Raw genomic sequence first — 18,885 nt, 5'->3', positions numbered from 1 at the left:
AAGATAATATTTAATAACATTTTATAAAAACTGATGGGTTGAGAAATCATACATAAAATTTGCATCACCTTTGATAAAATCTGGTTATTGTAACATATTTGTTCTCCATCTATCTGAACCTACCACAGAGGATACTCCCTCTAGTTAATGGACAAAGAGGGAGCTGGAATTACTGCAAATTGAAGAGATTTCTAAGCAAAAATGAAAATATTTGGAGAAGACTCACAGAAGGCAGTTCATATTAGAAAAGAAAATGAAGGAAATACAGCTAGGGGGAAAGCAGGGTGACTGTACTGGAGACATAGTATGGGACGGTTTCCAGTATCAACAGCATATTTAGTTTAGCATTGTCAAATTGTGATTCTTTGACACAAACAGTTGTTTTTAACTGTAGTCATAAGAAACCTGTCACCTTCTGTGCTACTAGAGTGCCATGAGCTGTTCCTGAACTTGTTCATTCATTGGTAGCTTAGCTACAATCTTGATTTCTTCCAAGAAATTGTATTCTTCCAAGAGAGATGGAGCATCACTTTGATCTTACAATGTAAGATACTTTTTGTTTCAAGTAAAGGAAGATGAGAAAAGAGATCATATTTGAAAGCACTTACGTAAGAAAAACAAATGGATGGGGATAGTGGGATCAGAAATTAATGAAGAGGAAAAAGTGCTGGAAAAAGGAGCAGGACAGATGACTATCCTTTAAAAGCAAAGGCATATCCTGCAACTTGAGAATGGGAGGCCCTCCTCTATGATTTTAGAAGAGTTTGCACAATTGCTCCTTCCCTTGTGTTGTTCAGGGAATAGCATTCTGTGCAGAATGCACATGCTTCTATTTCATCACTACCACTCTTATAGACACTTGGTGGTCTACTAAGGATATTCTTCAGCTGCATAGCAATATTTCTTCATGCAGTGGATTCATCCAAAGCTTCTTTTCAATTGTCTTTTTATTTGCCACGTCTTCTGAGGCTAAAAAACATTGTAGCCTCAGACAAGTGATAGGCCCAAGTTCCATGCTGATATTTTTGAGTATTTCACAATGGCTTCTTCAATTCCAGGAATTCAAATCACCAGAAAGTCATGTTTCATTCTGTTCTCAGCATTCCCTGTGGATTTCTATCATGAGCTCCTTCATGTATAGATAATTCAAAATAAATCAGGCAAAAAGACCATTCCTCCTCTTCACACTCCACCACTGTGGCATTGAATTGGTAACATCACCATACAGGTAGGGCAGAGGAGTGAGAAAGTCTCCTTGGTGCTAAGAAAACTTCCTCCGTCCAGGCTTCTTTCTCTTCTGGATATCTAGGAGCAAATGCCATAAAACCTGCTTTGCCCTTAGCCCCTGCCCCCATTACCATTAGAATCACTGCATTAGGATCACTGATGTGTAACCACAGAGAAGATTATTCCCAGTATTGATTGTTAAGCTTGATCTGAATTACAGTTTGGTGTCATTTGAAGTATAAGACCCCTAGTGAATCCTTGCAAGTGCCCTTCTCTGTAATTCCCTGTTGGTCATCTTTGCAGTCTCCATCTTTTTAGCTGTTGCAATACCAGATTCTTTCTGAACTAGGTTCAGAGGTAATGTCCAGACTACTATAGTGAAAAGAGTAAAGCTTTCCTCTCCAAGCACACACATTTGTTTCACTGTTACTGTCAGTGGTTTTTTGAAGTCTTTTACTCATATGAATTTCTTCTTTCTCCAAATAGCTCTGATTCCAGAACCTGTTAAAGGAGGGTCTGCTTGTTGTTATGTACTGACCACTGTTTAAGCAGCTTGTATGGACGTGAGATATCCTGGAAGTGTTTTTGAGAGCAGTCATCCCTGTAAGACCTATCCTTGTCCTGTTCTTTCCAGGAAGATAGTTACAGTCAGTTTATCCTCATGAACAAGGGGACTTTTTGATTAGGTGGCAGGGTCCCACATGGTTCTCACTGAGAAAGCCACATTCTGCCACAATCTCATTTGAGAGCCATTGGCTTCATTATTCCACCCAAACTGTATCAGTTTTTGGAGACATTTTCCACAAAAATCTGCTCTGTCTGAAAGCTGATGGATCAGTATTGCATGACTACATGGAGTAAGTCTGGACAAATTAGTGGCAAAGAATTTTGTAGTAGTTTGTACCAAAACAGATCAATGCTGATCCATCCGTTATGAAAATTGAGCTTCTAGGCTTGAAGAAGATAAATTTAATCCTGATTTCCACAGTTCAGTTTTATACAACAGGCCATCCTGTCAGCAGTAGCACTGTCTTAAAATCAGCGGATAGTTTATGTTATTACTTTCCCTGTACTGCTGTTAAAAATTTTTCATCTCAACTTTGTTGCTTGAGGCAAGCAGTTTTTTTTTTTTCCTTACTTTGAGAATAGTTTAAGGAAATGAAGAATGGCAACTTTCATATCAAAATGTCCAAAGTACTTGCAGAGCCTTTTGGTTTCATATCCACTGTTCTGTTATAACTGATGCTAGATAACCATGACAGGTTAGGAAGAGTCTGCTTTCTTTCTTATTTCTGGTAATTAATTAGACAAAGTGGGTTTTTTCCCATTGTACATCTCTTTAATTGAATTCAGTTTGGTTTTTTTCCACATGAGCTAAATGTGGGTGACTGTTTAATCTTTTCTTTTTTTTTAACCAATCAGTTCACAGAATTTTAGGGAAATTGGAGTCAAGTCTAATTTTGTCCCATGTGTCTCCAAGGTATACAGGAAGTGGTGTACATTTTGCTGGAGTGTGAGTTGATAGATTTTTGTCTCTAAAACCTCTGTTATTTCATGGCCAAACAGTCTGTTGTATATCTCTTCAACTTTTTATTGGAAGATTGCTAAATTTTGTCAAAGCTAAACCAGGTCTAGGCCTTGATGTGACCAAAGCAAATTTGGTTCCAAGCTCATTTCTAACTGTCCACAAGGCTTTGATCCCTCCTAATTTTTAAAGGTTTGTTATATTAACCCTCTACATCCTGGGAAAACAACTTTAGGGCAAAGCTGCTGATTTACTTTCTTGAAATGCAGGAACCTTCTCTTTTTTTCGGTAAGATTTTTTATTTTTTTTAGCTAATTGTAGAAATTAGTGCACATGTATTCTTCCAAGTGTTCTGTTTTCCTGCATTCCAGATCCCTCATTTATTTTCTTTTTTTTTTTTTTACTATACAAGAGAGATTTAACCTGACATTTTAGAGTAAGGACAGGCACCTTACATTACTTGGAGAAGGGCTTTCTAGCCTTTCTTTTTTTTGCTTATTTACCGCCAGGCAATTTGCTTTCCATGTTTTTGCACATCGCAGTTTATAAAAATGAAAGAAGACAGCAAAATATTCTCCCATCTACCTTTGTCCTCTTTTATTTTTTTCAGGTAGAACTCTACTGTTGAGATGTAACTGAAATGATAGTGTGAGCATTTGACTTTATATGACAGGCTTGGAGCTAAAGGAGAGGAGGAGTTTTTAACTGTTTTACACAAGGGGAAAATTAGCTATTCTCAACTGATAGGACTGTAATATACTTGTCGTTAGAATGTACATGTACACATAATATAATGTTGAAAAAATTATAGTCACTGGCAAGTAACTTTTTTCCCAAATAATGAACACTTTCACTGTTCAGGAGATAGGGACACTTTTTAAATTGGTGACCTATGTTTGTAAGATTTTTTTAGTTCATTTGAATAGACTGACAGTACTCAGTCTAAAAGAATACTGAAATGGATTCAGGGATCACCACTTCATATTTTAGTGGACTTCTAACTTACCTTGAAAATGTGGCATTTTTCATCTGTGTTGCCTCAATATCACAGAAATGGGCCATTGTGTTTTCAGACTGATAGAAATGAGACAGGAAAAAAAAGACATATGATGGAAATAAGACAAAGACTTCATTTTTGTAAGCTCTGAAGTAGAACTAGTGTTCATCTATGTACTAATGTGAGATTTCAGCTGCTTAATGCTCTGAGGGAGGTGGGGAAAAAGTATGAATTACCAAGTATGTGTGAAGCATGGAATTCAACACGTGCACATTTCTGGAATTATAACAATATACAACCCATTGCTTTGCAGCATTTTTGCTATTCAGTATGTAACTTTGAAAGGAACAAGATGAACTTATTAATCTTGTAGGAATTCATTGAGTAAGAATGTAATGTAATTAGTAAGGATGTAATGTAATTACTAATGTAATTAGTAAGAATGTAATGGAATTAGTAAACACAAAGAATCTCATGGTCTGGAGGAGTTTATTTAAAAATGCATTAATGAAGTAAATAAGGAGGAAACATTTAGTGCTTGACACAGAATCATAGAATCACTGAGGTTGGGAAAAGACCCTTAAGATCATTGGGTCCAATTTTACTACCACTAGACCGTGTCCCTAAATAGCATGTCTACACATCTTCTAAATACTTCCAGGGATGGTGACTCAAGCACTTCCCTGGGCAGCCTGTTCCAGTGCTTGGCAACTCTTTTGGGGAAGAAATTTTTCCTAATACCAAATATAAACCATTCAGATAGAAATAGTGTTTAGTGTACCAAGAAGTAGTTTGGTCTGAAAATGTCAGTAGCATGGGTTTAGAGGAAAATGCAAAAAGCGTAAGAAATGGACCTTTACAATGTTTAGGAATTTTGATTTATTCAGCTTATCTGCCCCCAGAAGAAGAAACTGTGAGTGGGAAAGATGCTGATAGTGGATGCTCTTTTAGTCTTGCAGTAAATCATAACAGTGAAATAAAGCAAGTTCACTCTTGAAAGTCGCTCATGAATTTAGTGGAAATTTTAAGACATCTCCACAACCTAATAGAGATATACTGTGTTTGGTAATTATTTTTTTTTAATTAGATGCCTTTTTGAAACAATCTTTCTAGGACTTCTTTTTTTTCCTGGGTGTTGGGGGTTGTTTGTTTTCAGATTTTTTTTTATATCCTTTCTCTTTCTCCAGTCAGTTCAAGTCTTTGGCACAGACTGCCAACTCAAGTTGACTGTGATTCACAGCCAGTATATGTCTAAAGCATATAACTGCTAAAGTACACTGTCCTCCTATACTGGAGAAAATAATGCCCTGCAACTATAGCCATACGGTGACATTTGCATTGCAGACAGGACAAGCACAAGCAAGATGCTTCATTGCTTGGTGGCAATCACAATCATAATAGATTGTAACTAGTGTGGAGGGTAGAAAGAGTTGATTTTTCCCCCCCCTCTCTAATGCATAATGGTTTTTTTTCTTATCTGGTTCACCTGGACTAGCTGACAAGGAAGAGGCAGTGTTGCTGCACTGTTCCTGGGAGAGTGCTGCTTAGCAGGGCTTTGCAGTGATCAACAGGTTTAACATGACTTACTGCCAGAGTCTGAGAAGGTGCTTCCCAAACATGAGATAACATGTTGTGAAGATTCAGTGAACTGTGTTCTCATGATGCTGAGTTAAGCTATTAAGTTGTTCCTTCTGAATTTTTATCTTTTTCCCTGAAAGAACAGATATATGTTGCCCTAGAGTTTTAAGTATTGCATTTCTGATATTTAAACAGTTGATCATTTTGTGCACTTCATAGTAGAAAGGAGTTGTACATTTCATATGCAGAAAAGGAGTCTTGAGTATCAATGCTCAGATCTAGTAAGCTGCTTCTGCATCTTGTGAGAGGAGGAGGAGGGGCAGGCACTGCTCTCTTCTCTTTGGTGACCAGTGACAGGACCCAAGGGTTGTGTCAGGGGAGGTTAAGGTTAGATATTAGAAAAAGGTTCTTCACCCAGAGTGTGGTTGGGCACTGGAACAGGCTCCTCAGGGAAGGGGTCACAGCACCAAGCCCGACAGTGTTCAAGAAGTGTTTGGGCAATAATCTCAGGCACATGGTGTGACTCTTGGCGATGGTCCTGTGCAGGGCTAAGAGTTGGATCCTTGTAGGTCCCTTCCAACTCAGTATATTCTGTGATTCTGTGAAGAGACATTTAGAGTACTGGATATCTTCTTCTTGGTAATGAAAATGTATTTTGTGCACTGCTAGTCTCCATGGTTGGAAAATTAAATATTTAAATAGATGATTAAAGTATATAGGTATGAACTCTGACAGCAAAACTGCTGCTTACAAATATTACTCTTTCTCAGCTTCTTAATGAACGTAATTTCCTATTGAATTAAATAACCTTTCTTTTATTTCTTTAGAGGGAAATCCATTTGTCCAAGCAATACCTTAACTTCTGTGCTAGATAAAGAAATGCAGAGCAGGCCTCCACCTCCTATTCCTCATTACAAACAAACAGATAAGTAAGGAATTCGTTTCAAAACAGTGTTTTTCAATTTTGTGCTGAGTTACTTGAGGAACATCTTCCTGAGCTTCAACTGTATACACCCTGTTTCTTTTTTTTTTCCCAACCCACACACAGCTCTGGAGCTTTCAGCATGCACTAAGATGTTCTTTCCAGAGAAGTAAGCCTGAAATGAAGTGAGAAGAAAATGTAGGAGTGGCTATGTGATACAGGGATAGTGATATAACAAATATTATGGAGTTTTAAAATTATTTTATAATAAATATCAGATAGTTGGGAAGAGAGTGCCATTTGGGAGAGTTGGCAATTTTTTTTTTTTTACCTTTAACCATTCTCTGTACAAGAGTAATATCTTACTGGCATGGTTTGTTTGGACACGTAGTAAATGTATTTTTCTTGCGTAGATATGACTACACAGTTGATTGAAGGTGAACTACCATTTTTATCAGATAGTGAAAACTACTGAAGGTGGGATATATAAGGCTTCCTGTTGAATAGTCTTAATAGAACAGTTTTTGCTTCGTATGACCTGCCAGCTTCAGATACCTGTAGTTATTTTCATTTCCACTTCTGTGGAATTGCTGTCTTCAGTGGCCCTAATTCATGTAGAGGAGTTATGTGGCAAAATTAAATAAAGGGCTTTGGCCACTTATTTTAATTACTATAAGTGAAATTTCTTCAGAGTGCTTAATTATAAAAAATCTTTTGGAAGATGTCATACTCTCTTATTGAAAAAAATTTTTACAGTGTTTGGATTTGGTATTACCATGTATTTTTTGTTACTCTTGCTTTTAAAAGCAAGCACATTTGATCATCAGCTCACTTTAAAAGTATTTCTTTTGCTGTTTTTTTTAAAAAGACATTTTGAACATTTAGTCTTCAGTACAGTATAATTTTTGTAATAAATATTACAAAATTATTGTAAATTATATTTTCTAGTAAAACTCTGAAACAAATTTTATCGATTCAGACATGTTGATGTACATTAATTTAATAAAGTATATGTTTTTTCCAAAAATCAGTCAACAAAGGCTTTTTGGAGCGTTAAGGTACTTCTATTAAAACGTAATTTAGAAGTACCTGCCATTTACCAAAGCAGTGTACATGTTCACACTGAGACATTATGTGAGTTTGTGATTTCAGTTTACTTTGTATCTTGTTCTTCATGCATGTGAGTAACATCTAATATTCTTATAATTTCAGGAGTAGTGGAAACATTGGCTTATCCAAACCATTAAAAGAAGAGCCAGTAATTGACTACTTTGATGTCCAAGACTGAAGTGATTGATGTAGAATCATTCATATGTATCAGAATCATGTTGATTATGAATGATACAGAAGTTTAGAGATACTGAGTTATTGTGTGAGGTGCTTTTTGATTATCTGTCAAATGATCAGTTGTTCAGCATATTCATGATTTAACATCTAAAGTTAGATAGATTGTGACAGTTTAAAAAGTTATGCATTTCAACAGTTTACGTGACTGCATAATACCTAATAGTAGTATAGCTTTTTAAACCTGGGTTTGGTGCAATTTTTTATCTAACGTGCTGTCAGAATGATGTATATTTTCGTTGATGCGTGCAAAGCAAGAGAACTGGTGGTAATTAAATGTATTTTTTGGATATTAAGAACAACAATAAATCACAAAGATTTATTTTGTCAGATCTCACACAAATTAAAATAGACTAGAAATGATCTGTGATAAAAACACTGGTCAGGAAGTTCTCAAAGTATTTTCATGTTTTATTGATCCACATTTGTGTTAATGTGGTAAATTTGGGAATTTGAGTTACTCTTTTGCATGGAAGGGAATATAAAATTTAAGTATAAATATATATTCATAAATGCATATTAAGAGCACAGACTTCCTTTGGTATCTGAAGAACCAGCATTTGGGGAAAGTGGGGATTAAGACTTATTTTACTTTATTTCAAATTTGATGCGTTAAAACAGAAAGAAACAAACAAGCGAAAACAAAGGAAAAAACCCAAGCCAAACAACAAAACCAACCCCACAACACAAGATTACTACTATAACTTGGTTTAGTAGTACTTAATAACTTGGTCTTTGTTCAAGACCTTGAACAAAATCAAAAATCAGACTTTATATATATTTTGGTGTTTTATGCATGGTTTTATTGGGGTTTACATTTTTTTCTGTACTGTGCAAGCTTAAGATGAATGTGTGAAGTTTGGTTTAAGTATGTTATGGATTTGGAATAATATTTGTAAAATTTATAAGACCATCTAAACTGATAATGGAAGATCTTTGTTTTATGGGAAATGCCATTAACAAAATGGGATGACAGTTTCCAGAATTGTTTCCAGATCTTGATTTAAGATAGGTGAGTAGCTCTCTGGGAGAGGAGACTGTAGGTCTGATCGGAAGAGGTGGTACAGCTCTGAATTTGAGTTATATCTGTTCTCTTGAGGAGAAGGTTTTTTATATTAATAACTTCAGGAACTCTGACACTGATGCACTCTTTTTCTTGATCCTTGTGGTTGCTATAATTAGCACTAGAGGCGAGTCCCCTGCACAGCAGCAGAGGCTGCTGCTAAAAGGGCCTTAGCATGAAGAAGAAACAGATCTAGCAGAAGACTTGGTCATCTGTTGATTTAATTTTCAGCCAGCATGTTGTAGTGTGAGATTTGTTGCCAAGAAAATGGAAGGCAGTTCTGCATGCTTAGATTCACTTAGAGTTATCATATGACCCTGAGCCTTAACTATGAAGCATTCTGTGGCTACATTTCAATTGAACAGTTCATGAAACATTAAAGAATTAGCAGCAAACTCACAGACTGTATCTGTCCCCCAAATGTTTTGAAAATGAAAATGCATGCTATTATCATTTATTTTTGTAGGAGTTTATTATTTCACATTTTTAAAAATGCAGTCTTAAACGTTTTGAAGTGCTTCAGGTAGAACAGGTACCTTCAAGAGTGTTCAGGCTTCTAATTTGTATGTAGTAATTTAAATTGGTTTTATGGTTTTTTTGTCTAATACTCTGTGATCAGAAATGAAAAATGTATCAATATAGCTTATATTGCCATTAATTTCATAAGCAAATTATGGTTTGATTCTACAAGGTGCAATGCTGCTAAGTTCAGCTGAAGAAGTAAGTTACTCTACATCTTTCCAGGAATGTATTTCTTCAATCCCTTCATTGCGAGGAGTGTGTATGTGTATGAAAAGCTTGCAGACAAGTGCCAGCTCAATATGACCAAACAAAGGCTATTTCTGGTTTTGAAACTTAGAGCTATAGCACTGAGTTAATACAGCACTGATTTCAATCTAGTTAAGACCTTTAGGGAGAATGTATATAGTTATACTGCAAAGGTAGGGTTCTGGACAGGAGTTGGTACACATTTCCAGTGAACTGAGTTAGATGCATGTATACTGGAGCACACATAGACTTAACACTGCAGAAAACCAAGGTGATTTAGTTTATAATAAGTAGAATAAAGCTGAAGCCTACTAACTTTTCACAGTTTCACATGAATATAGCAAAAACATCACATTTACACCTCTGATTTGAAATTTAAAACTTAAAAGATTTTCATAGCATTATTTTTAGCTCTGCTTTTCGGAATTTTCATCAGATTATGGCTTTAACATAAAAGTGTGAGCCTTGGTGGGATGCACTTCAGCAGTCAAATATCTGCCACTGCTTGTAATAAGAAAACAGAGCTAATCTTCAGCTTCTCAAGCTGAGATTGATAATTATTATTGAATCTTTTAATACTGAGAAGTCATCCTTCCCATCACTAACCTCTTAACTACATGAATGTTAAAATATTTTTATAGATCCATATGTCACACACCTCTAAATCATGGCTGTTGGAGCATATCTGTAGTTATGAAGCAAGTCACGTGTGCCAAATCTTTTTTTTTAATGCATTTTAATAACTTGGTTAAAAACATGATACTATACGTTTACCCATGAAAGTAATACCAAAAAGACAGTATTGATATTTTTCTCCCCAGAACAGTTACATTAGCCTTAAGGAATTCAGCAAAGGTTAACAGTGGTGCTGTTCTCTCTGTTTTTGTTTGCTTTTGCTGCAATGTATCAGTGACTTTCATATGGAATAGTAATAAAGGCTGTAGTTTTGATATATGTGATAACTCATCTTTATATTGCACGTGTGCCTCGTGGAAATATTTTCCAAATAGCTATTTTGTAATTCTGAGCTGGCCTTTACACCTTTATCTAATAGAAAAATGAGTGGATAAAAGACATGCATCAATGAAGTCAGTGGCAAAAATCCTATTGACATTACTGGAACTATGACTTCAGCTTTGATGTGCTAGTAATTTTCCAGAGCCCTAAGAATAATATTGGTCCCTGTAAATTTATTTGAAAAAAGTACTTTGCAATAAACATCTTTTGAAATAAGTTCTGTGATGTCAATTGGAATTATGCAACTTAATGAAGTGCTTTTAAAATTGTGTATAAAATAGGCAGATACTATGGCATTTGGGCTCTGCTATTGCCTATCTGTATTGTTTAACATGTTTAGAGTGCTCTGAATATTCAGTGCATGGGTTTAACCTAAAATTGTATAAGATGCATAAGTAGACTTCAGTACCACTGTTTCTGTGGCAGTTTTGTACAGTATCTGCCTCATACCTAAATGAGCAAAGTAAAATTGTTTTACAACACTTATTTGTTGATAGATTTATATTTTACTGGATTTTTTCAAGTTACTGATATAAAATTACTTTCTTTATAAACCTAAAATAAATCTAAATTGAAAGTTCAGTGCTTTGGAGTTGTTTGCAAACTTTGTCTTGGTATTCCGAAGTTGGAACACAGAGACATCACAGAGAAACAGTAAAGATTTAAATGGAAATCTGGGGAGTCCTTTTCCTCAAATTTTGAAATAAAAGTGTGATTTCCTGGATTTGAAGTGGTTTTTAAATGAGTGCTCTATGGAGAATGAAGCAAGTAAAGAGGGCTCCCCAGGAAATGGAGACTGGCTATCTTCTTGGAATTCAGAAGTACAGAAGAGATGATTCTGAATAGAAATGTACATTTTGGTTATCTGAAAAACCCTTTATTATGTCAGCCTAAATGCTACTTGGCAATAAAATGTATGATTTTAACTGATGGTTTCTTCATTGTTGTTTGTCCACCATTCAGTTGTAACTGTGACTGTAAAGGAGGGGGGGAGGGGAGTGGGTACTGATGTAACTTTAGAGTCCCTTAGGCCATTAGATGTAACAAACACAGAATGATAAATGGGGGTGGAAGGATGATGTAAAAACTTTATCATCAGAGTTCAGTAAGTGGCAAGAAGACTCAAAAAGCAAGCAGTCTGAAAATTAGAAGTTTGAAATAATTTGAACTTACCTCCTCTGGAAAGTTTTATACTAGGTCACGCATTTCCAACAGCAAAAGCCTGACCTGATATTTCAGGTGAAGTGCAAGATGGCTTCAGAAATTCAGTAAGTGATCTGAGATTGAAGAATTCTTGAAAGACAGCTGGAAACCTTTTGTCTTGCTACCTCAGCTGCCAGTAAGTTCGGACTTTCTTTTCTGGATGTTTTTGGAGGATGAAGATGGCATGCTGCATGTGTATAAACATTGGGAAACAGATCTTAACTGGAAATCTTTGCCTGAAAAAAACACTTGCATTTCAGTTCAGGACTGTCATTGACTAGAAGGTGACCAAATATCTCATCCTTACCAGTGTGTGCAAATGGCACCAGAAGAGACAAATCAATTTTGTTTTCTGTTCACTTGTCCATGTTGGAAATATGATTAGATAGAATAATATTGTTCAAATAATGTTGGGTTTATAGTATTTTAGTCTTTGCAGGTGCTGAGTTCCCAGTAGAAGTCTTGCTATTTAACAAATGCTGTTCTCATGCTTTACTAAGATGCTGAATTCCAAAGATGGTTGATGTGCAAATTTTTGTCTATATACTTGTTACTTAACCATGAATAAGAATATCAGAGCCATTAGAAAGGATATATTTAGAGAGGCTGTATTTGGGATGCTCCTGAGCTTTAGACCAGGTTTCTTAGTCTTTGTTATCTCAGGATTTTTGAAGGAAGTAGTGCAGCATCTTGAGCAGAAGGAGAGACCATGTTGATGCTGTCCTTTGGTGTTATCCCATGAGGTATTGTTTCTAGCACTGTGGGGTTCTTGTTGTTTTGGGTTTTTTTTAACCAGGTTGTACAGTTTTACACCTCTATGGAAAATACAGGTCTCTTTCACAATAGAAAATGGTTTTTACCACTGAAAGAATCTTTTTCAGAGCATAGATGAAGGTATAGCACCTTTCTGGTATTTCAGGCAATCCTCTTTAATATTTTGGGCTCCATTATGACCTATTGTTGCCTTCTCTGGAGCTTTTTTCAGTTAAAGGAAGGAGGGGCAAAATGTGTCTGTTGTGTAGAGATGTGTTTTGCTTGCCCCTCACAACTTTACTTTCTGTGTAACACCCAGGAACTGCCCCCTAGTAAACGATTCAGCTGATGTATCTAACATGCTTACTCCAGTGTCCAATCATCTTGCTACATCCATATTTATTCCCTTAAAGTGTAGAAAATGTATTCCAGTCAGAGGACTAGAGGGCTTCATTTGTAAGGAGATGTAAGAAACTAAACTTAAAATCATTATCACTATAAAGAAAAGTTTATCTTAATAGAACACTTTTTATATAGGAGGTAGGAACCAAAAGGCTGTCCCTTTCAAAATGTGTATGCAGGGTAAGCTAACATGTTTTACAAGGGGGCATTATTTATTATTATTTATATCTGAGTTCTAGGAAGTAAAAAGTGTGGTGAAAACTGTTGGATGTGTTGGATAGTTGCCTATCAAACAGTACAGTCAGGAAAGTAAATTCTGTCCATTCAAGGCATCTAGACAGCTTATCTTTTTTTTTAACAAGCAGTAAGGAATTTTCATAATTTACTGCTTACCCAGTAAGTTAGATACCTCTTATTAACAAATGCTGTTTCAGGAAATGTTAATTAAAATCTTCGATCAGTGCAGTAATCCTGGTGTTTAAATTCAGTATGTTGGCATCAAATAAGTGCCAAAGTTTCTAATTAAGTATGTGTCTGTGTGATTGCTTAGGAAGGACAGTTCAGCAGCTTAAATCAAAGCCTTATGCAATTCTAATTATATTCTATTGAAGTAGGCAGTGATTAAACAGGTATTGGATTGATGCAACTGAAATATCAATGAAATAAGTGATGAATTTTTATATAAGGTGTTTATATAAGGTATTTTTGGTAACTTCATTAGACATTTAAGGAACACTGCATCTTGCCTATCAGCTGATATCTAAGTACTTACAAAGTAAGTAATGCACTAAGAAGTAACTGAGAAAGCCTCATACAAAATCAATTAAATTTTCTGATTCTCCTGTTTTTTCCATTCCCCACCATGAGAAATTATTTTAATCTTCAGCCCGAATGTGCACAAAGCTGTGCACTTGGAATAAAATAACCTGAAGAAATTTTACAGGCTGGAGCTCATTGGCTAGATATAGCAGCTGTGTAAAAAGACCTGGGTGCCAGGGGATCCTGGTGGACAGCTAGTTAACTGTGAGTTAGCAGCGCACCCTTGTGGCAAAGGCAGCCAGCGATGCACTGTGATGGATTAGTAAGCACAAAGACAGCAGGTCGAGGGAAGTCATTACTCCCCTCTTCAGCACTTGTGAGATGACTCGAGTCGTACTGGGTCCAGCTGTGGGCTCCCCAGTACAAGAAAGACCTTGACTGAACCAAGTCAAACAGAAAACCACAAAGTTGGTCAGGAAGCAGGAGTACATGATGTGACATACATGGAGAGGCTGAAATCACTGGATTTGTTCAGCTTCAAAAGAGAGAATATTAAGAGATCTTACTGCTGTGCACAACTACCAAATGGGAGGGTATAAGAAGACGGAGCCAGAGTGCACTAGAAGGATGAGAGGAAACAGAAGTTGAAACATGAGAAATTATGACTTGATACACACAAAATAACTTTTACAATGAAGGTGTTAAAATACAGGATGAGTTCGTTCAGAAATGTTACAGAATTTTCTACTATGAAGACATTAAGAACATATGAGGTTCTGAGCAACCTTCTCTAATTGGACGTGCTTGTAGCAGGAAATCGAACTACATCACCTCCCTAAAGTCCCTTCCCACCAATATGGTCCTACAATTCATGGCCAACTTAAACAAGCTCTGCTTCTGGGTCAGTTTTGTCCTTGAGCTTTAGCAGTTCCTTTTCTACATACAGTGTTAGCTGACAAAGGTGTTCGTAGAGATGAATTAATTCTCTCCATGTCTTTGCTTAGCTGGGCTGTCTTGATGTCCCTGAGTTTCCTTTTTTTTTTGAACAGGCTATTGATTCTGATTATCATCTTAGTCTGTTTTATTCATCTTTCTGAATGTTGCATACGGTCTCCAGAAATCACTAGCAATTCTATTAATATGCTAATATCTGTGCTATGTTTTTTCTTTCTTTTTCAAAAGGATCATGATTGGTTAATTGATAAAAGAGGAAATTCTGCAGTCACATTGAAGTGTTCAATGCTAATGACTTTTTGATGGTTGTTTTGTTCTAAATTGGATAGTTCTTAATCTTTGGTGGTGTTGTTTATTCTGATACAGCTTTTGCACTCTTCTAATGTGTAACTTTAAGTGGTTTTCACACATGGGTAAAATATCTTCTGGTAGAAAAAAATGGATTGAATGAAAGGAAATAAAATTTTCCATGTTTTCCTGGGGCCTTATAAGCTGTATATGCAATGTAACTCATGATGAGGCTGTAATCCTTCACTTACTACAGTGTTTGCAGATTCAAAGACTGTTAGAGTTAAATTCAAATATTAATTTTTGGGATAACAATGATAAAAGCAACAGATTTTTAACATTTATTTATTTATTCTAAGTGAATGAAAAGATTATTTCAGTGCTTCATAACAGATTTCTTTTGCATCAAAGAATGTATAAAATTGAAATAATTTAGAGAGACATTGGCTTGAAGAGAGATCTCTTATTCTGAGATTAGTAAAGCATTCTCTGAGTGTTACCTGATATTTAATTCCTTAATGATGCAAATACTTTTAATGACCAAACAGATTCTGTCATCAAAAACTGACTGAAGCAGGATGAGTTGATTCTGTGGAATGAACATCTTACAATATATATCAATACATATATCTTACAATATATATCAAGGCTTGTTTCCGAAGCAAAAGGATTTGCAAAATAGTGTAGTGGCAGATGTGCTTCTCTTCATATGGATATAAACTAAAAACAGTTACCCTGTAATATAGTTTTCAAAACATTATCCATTATCCAGGTCTTCATATTGGAAATATAATCATGTGAAAGAAATTAATATCAATAAAAACTACTTTACAGTTATGCGCATCTATAGCTAAGACTTTCCCTTTTTTCCACCAGTGTCACAGCTGAAGAGTACAATTTTGGAATTACTCCATAGCATACAAGCTCTAATCAGTTACTGACTGATTCCTGTTTGGTTGTTCTGTTCAAATTCAGTCTGCCAGTAATGGCAGTAATGTTCTTTCCTCACTCTGGGTACAAGACCCCTTGACTGTTACTAGATGGGAAGTTTGGCCATTCCAGGTACAGAGTGGGAATGTGGGCCCATATGAATCCGTGACAGGAGGAGCTTTAGGAAAATAGATTGGGCAAAAGAGAGAAAAAGGCATGGACTCAGGTCACGGCTGGTGTTTTTAATTCCAGAGTTCCTTGAAGATTGTATTACACCTAGCAGCCTTTTGTCATAAGGGCGCCAAAAAGATGGAGAACATTGGAAGGGTATGGGTATGATTAATTTCTTTATGCTTGACAATACAAAGGTAGTAAGGAAGGCAGCATACGTCTCTACTACTGTAGCTGAATGACACTGGAAACGGGGCTGGCGCCATATGCATGGTTCTGTCAATCTTGGCTTCCTCAGCATAGGTCTAATGGCATAAGATAGCCAGGAAACAGCAGTTTTGGCTAAGATGGGGAAGTAAGAAAGCAGGAGGGCTAGCATATGTGCCCAGGAACAAAGGTGGTGTCACTCCAGCAGCCCAGGAGTCATGAGGTATTCAGAGAAGGAATGAAGAAAATGTTGCTCCAGCATTTTCTGCTAAAAGGGCAGAAAATCAGGCTGTGCTCTGTTTTTGGGAGGAAGCAGTCTCACAGTGATGAGAAAAGAGCAGGACAAAATGAGGAAAGGGACACATACAGTCAGTAGTATTCCTGAGCATATTGCAGCCTGGACAGCAACCAGCAATACATTTCAAAAACAAAAGCTGGCTGAGTCATTTGGAAAGTGTAGGCAGATATTCTGGTGGCACACTGAGGGACAAAATTGCTTGAAATAACAATGGGAGATGTAGGCTCATGAGCTAATGACTGCAGATTTTCATGAATGAAAAAATGGATTATGCTTCAGTTCATGATTGCACCAAAGGTGAAGAAGTTTTGCATGGCAGGCAATGGTGGGAGGGGAGAGAAAGGGATGATCTATTCCTCCTCTTTACATGTTTATTACGCTTTGAAGAGGCACCATTGGTGAAACCTCCCTTCCTTCCCAAATGGGGGGTGGACCCTCAACCAGAGTCTGGCCTGCTTTAAAGGGTGAGCTAAGTCACAGAGGAGTAGATGGGAATGCCAATACACTCATGATTCAGGGGAAGTTCATTTTGCAGTGGGCTCTTGAGTTCTCTTGACAGAGAACCACAAAGTGCTTCTTGTGTTAAGTACCAGAAGACTTCCTGGTTTTAAGATGGACAGCGTGCCAGGTAATAGCATGGAGTTACAACCTATCAAAGGATAGCGAAAAAAATAATTATCACATAGACACATAGAGGGAAGGTTTTGTTCATCCTTAAGACCAGTAAGTATTAAGAGGACCAGTGAATTGTGGTTGTCCTCTTGTCCTCTCACTGTAGATATAAATTCCATTCTATTCTTGCAGAGTAGCCAGAGATGACAGAATGGATCCTCTGTTATGCTCTGTGAGATACTGTTCCTTTGTCTAAACATCTTAGTTCATATATTTCTATGGTTGTAGATCATGGCTTACAGAAGATATTCCTTAATATTTTGACTACTACTGATAAACCCCATGTGATTTTAATCTACTGATATTCAAGTTCTAAGGCCAGGCACAGTGTTTGCTCAGCAGTCTTCAATACAGATGAGCCCAATGCTAGAATTAACAAATTCAAAAGGCTGCTTGAAGTCACATCCTAATGACTTTCTATTTGTTGTGCAGTGTAGTGGAATCGTGGCTGGACTTCTGATATTTACAGGGCAGCAGAAAAAAAGACAAGTCGTATTGTTTGAATACACAGGGAGCCCAAGGACAAATTCCTCACTCTTATCACAGAATATTCTGAGTTGAAAGGGACCCACAAGGATCATCAAGTCCAACTCTTAAGTGAATGGCCCATACAAGAGATAGAACTCATGATCTGGGTGTTATTAGCATCAGGTTTTAACCAACTGAGCTAATCTCAGGGTTATTGCTGAGAATAGACAGTTGCCCTCAATTAGCAAGCATATGAAATCCTTCAGTTTTGCTGCAGTGGGTAGTAACACTAGGTGTAGTACATGTTACAACAGTGGTGATGCCAATTTGTGCCCCCAAAAAGGCGCGGAAGAACTGCTCAGAGACAGAATTTTCAGTCTATAAGCAGGAGGTATTTATTTACGGCCGGGGAGCGGCCGGGGAGCAGCCAGGTCGCCCTGGACAGCCTACTCCAACGAGAAACTTACAAGTTGAGCTTTTTATACACTTTTTGCTAAGCAATTACATCACATATTATGAATATTCATCACATTGCAACATCTACTTTTAATATTCATAACAGGCGGAGTTGAGGCGGAGTTAGAGGCGTGGTCTCTAATTTGGGGAGCACTTCGGTGGTAGTTCCGTTCTTCCTTCATCATGAACCTGCTGTCCTCACCATCATCCTCCTCATAAACTTTTGAACCTTCCCTAATTTGGGTAGTTTCCTTGTGCATTTGGCAGGGATTTCCAGTGTCTGGCAGAAGTTCCTGATTTCTTGGCTTGTCCCTTTTCTTATCTCCCTTTGTTTTCTTCCATATGTCCTTTTTTGTGTGTGCTAGCATTTCTAGTTCTCTCCGTTCATGCCCATGTTCCCTCATGTCAGAGTGTCCTGTATTCTAGTGAATTTATTGCCTCCGTTATTTCCTAATGCCGAGTTCTATGTGCCTTGCTAAAAGCCTGCATTTGTGCTTAACTCTCTCTAATCCTTACATTGCTTTACTAAATTCACTTTTCAGGTGTTACCTGGCTTCATTCCCCCCTTTTCTAAAACTTACGAATTCTTTCGTTAAGTTCTAATCCTAAAGGGCGCTGATAAGCTTTTACCATCGCCCAGATTATTTGGGTTCTTTTGACCATGGACTTTAACTTACACTACAGGCATATATTCATAAGGGTTAACAGGAGCATGACCATGGTTATAATTAATATTAGGTGTATCAGGTAGTGAAAAACTTGTGTTGCTGTTGGGGAGTATCTTGTGAAGATATCCCACCAGTGATGTTGACTTACTTGTGCAACTTTTGTTAGGATATTCTTTATACTTTTGAATTATGCTCTACCTGCCACAACATGCGTT

The 18,885-nt window shown here is 36.8% G+C and overlaps 1 protein-coding gene across 1 annotated transcript in view; it reads left to right on the top strand.

The window, feature by feature from the left end:
• Positions 1-11,371, top strand: part of NFX1 (nuclear transcription factor, X-box binding 1) — a 74,591-nt gene extending 63,220 nt beyond the window's left edge. Inside the window, exons 23-24 of the mRNA XM_027722405.2 lie at positions 6,155-6,256; positions 7,462-11,371. Of these exons, the coding sequence (XP_027578206.1) occupies positions 6,155-6,256; positions 7,462-7,537 (178 nt within the window). The 3' untranslated portion in view covers positions 7,538-11,371. The remainder of the gene's footprint in view (positions 1-6,154; positions 6,257-7,461) is intronic.
• The last annotated feature ends 7,514 nt before the right edge of the window (positions 11,372-18,885 follow it).

This window comes from Pipra filicauda, unplaced genomic scaffold, assembly GCF_003945595.2.
Source record: "Pipra filicauda isolate LSUMZ 115617 unplaced genomic scaffold, ASM394559v2 scaffold124_size2119055_pilon, whole genome shotgun sequence".
Classification (NCBI taxonomy): domain Eukaryota; kingdom Metazoa; phylum Chordata; class Aves; order Passeriformes; family Pipridae; genus Pipra; species Pipra filicauda.
The sequence above is the reverse complement of the archived record's forward strand: the minus strand, read 5'-3'. Positions and strand labels throughout refer to the sequence as shown.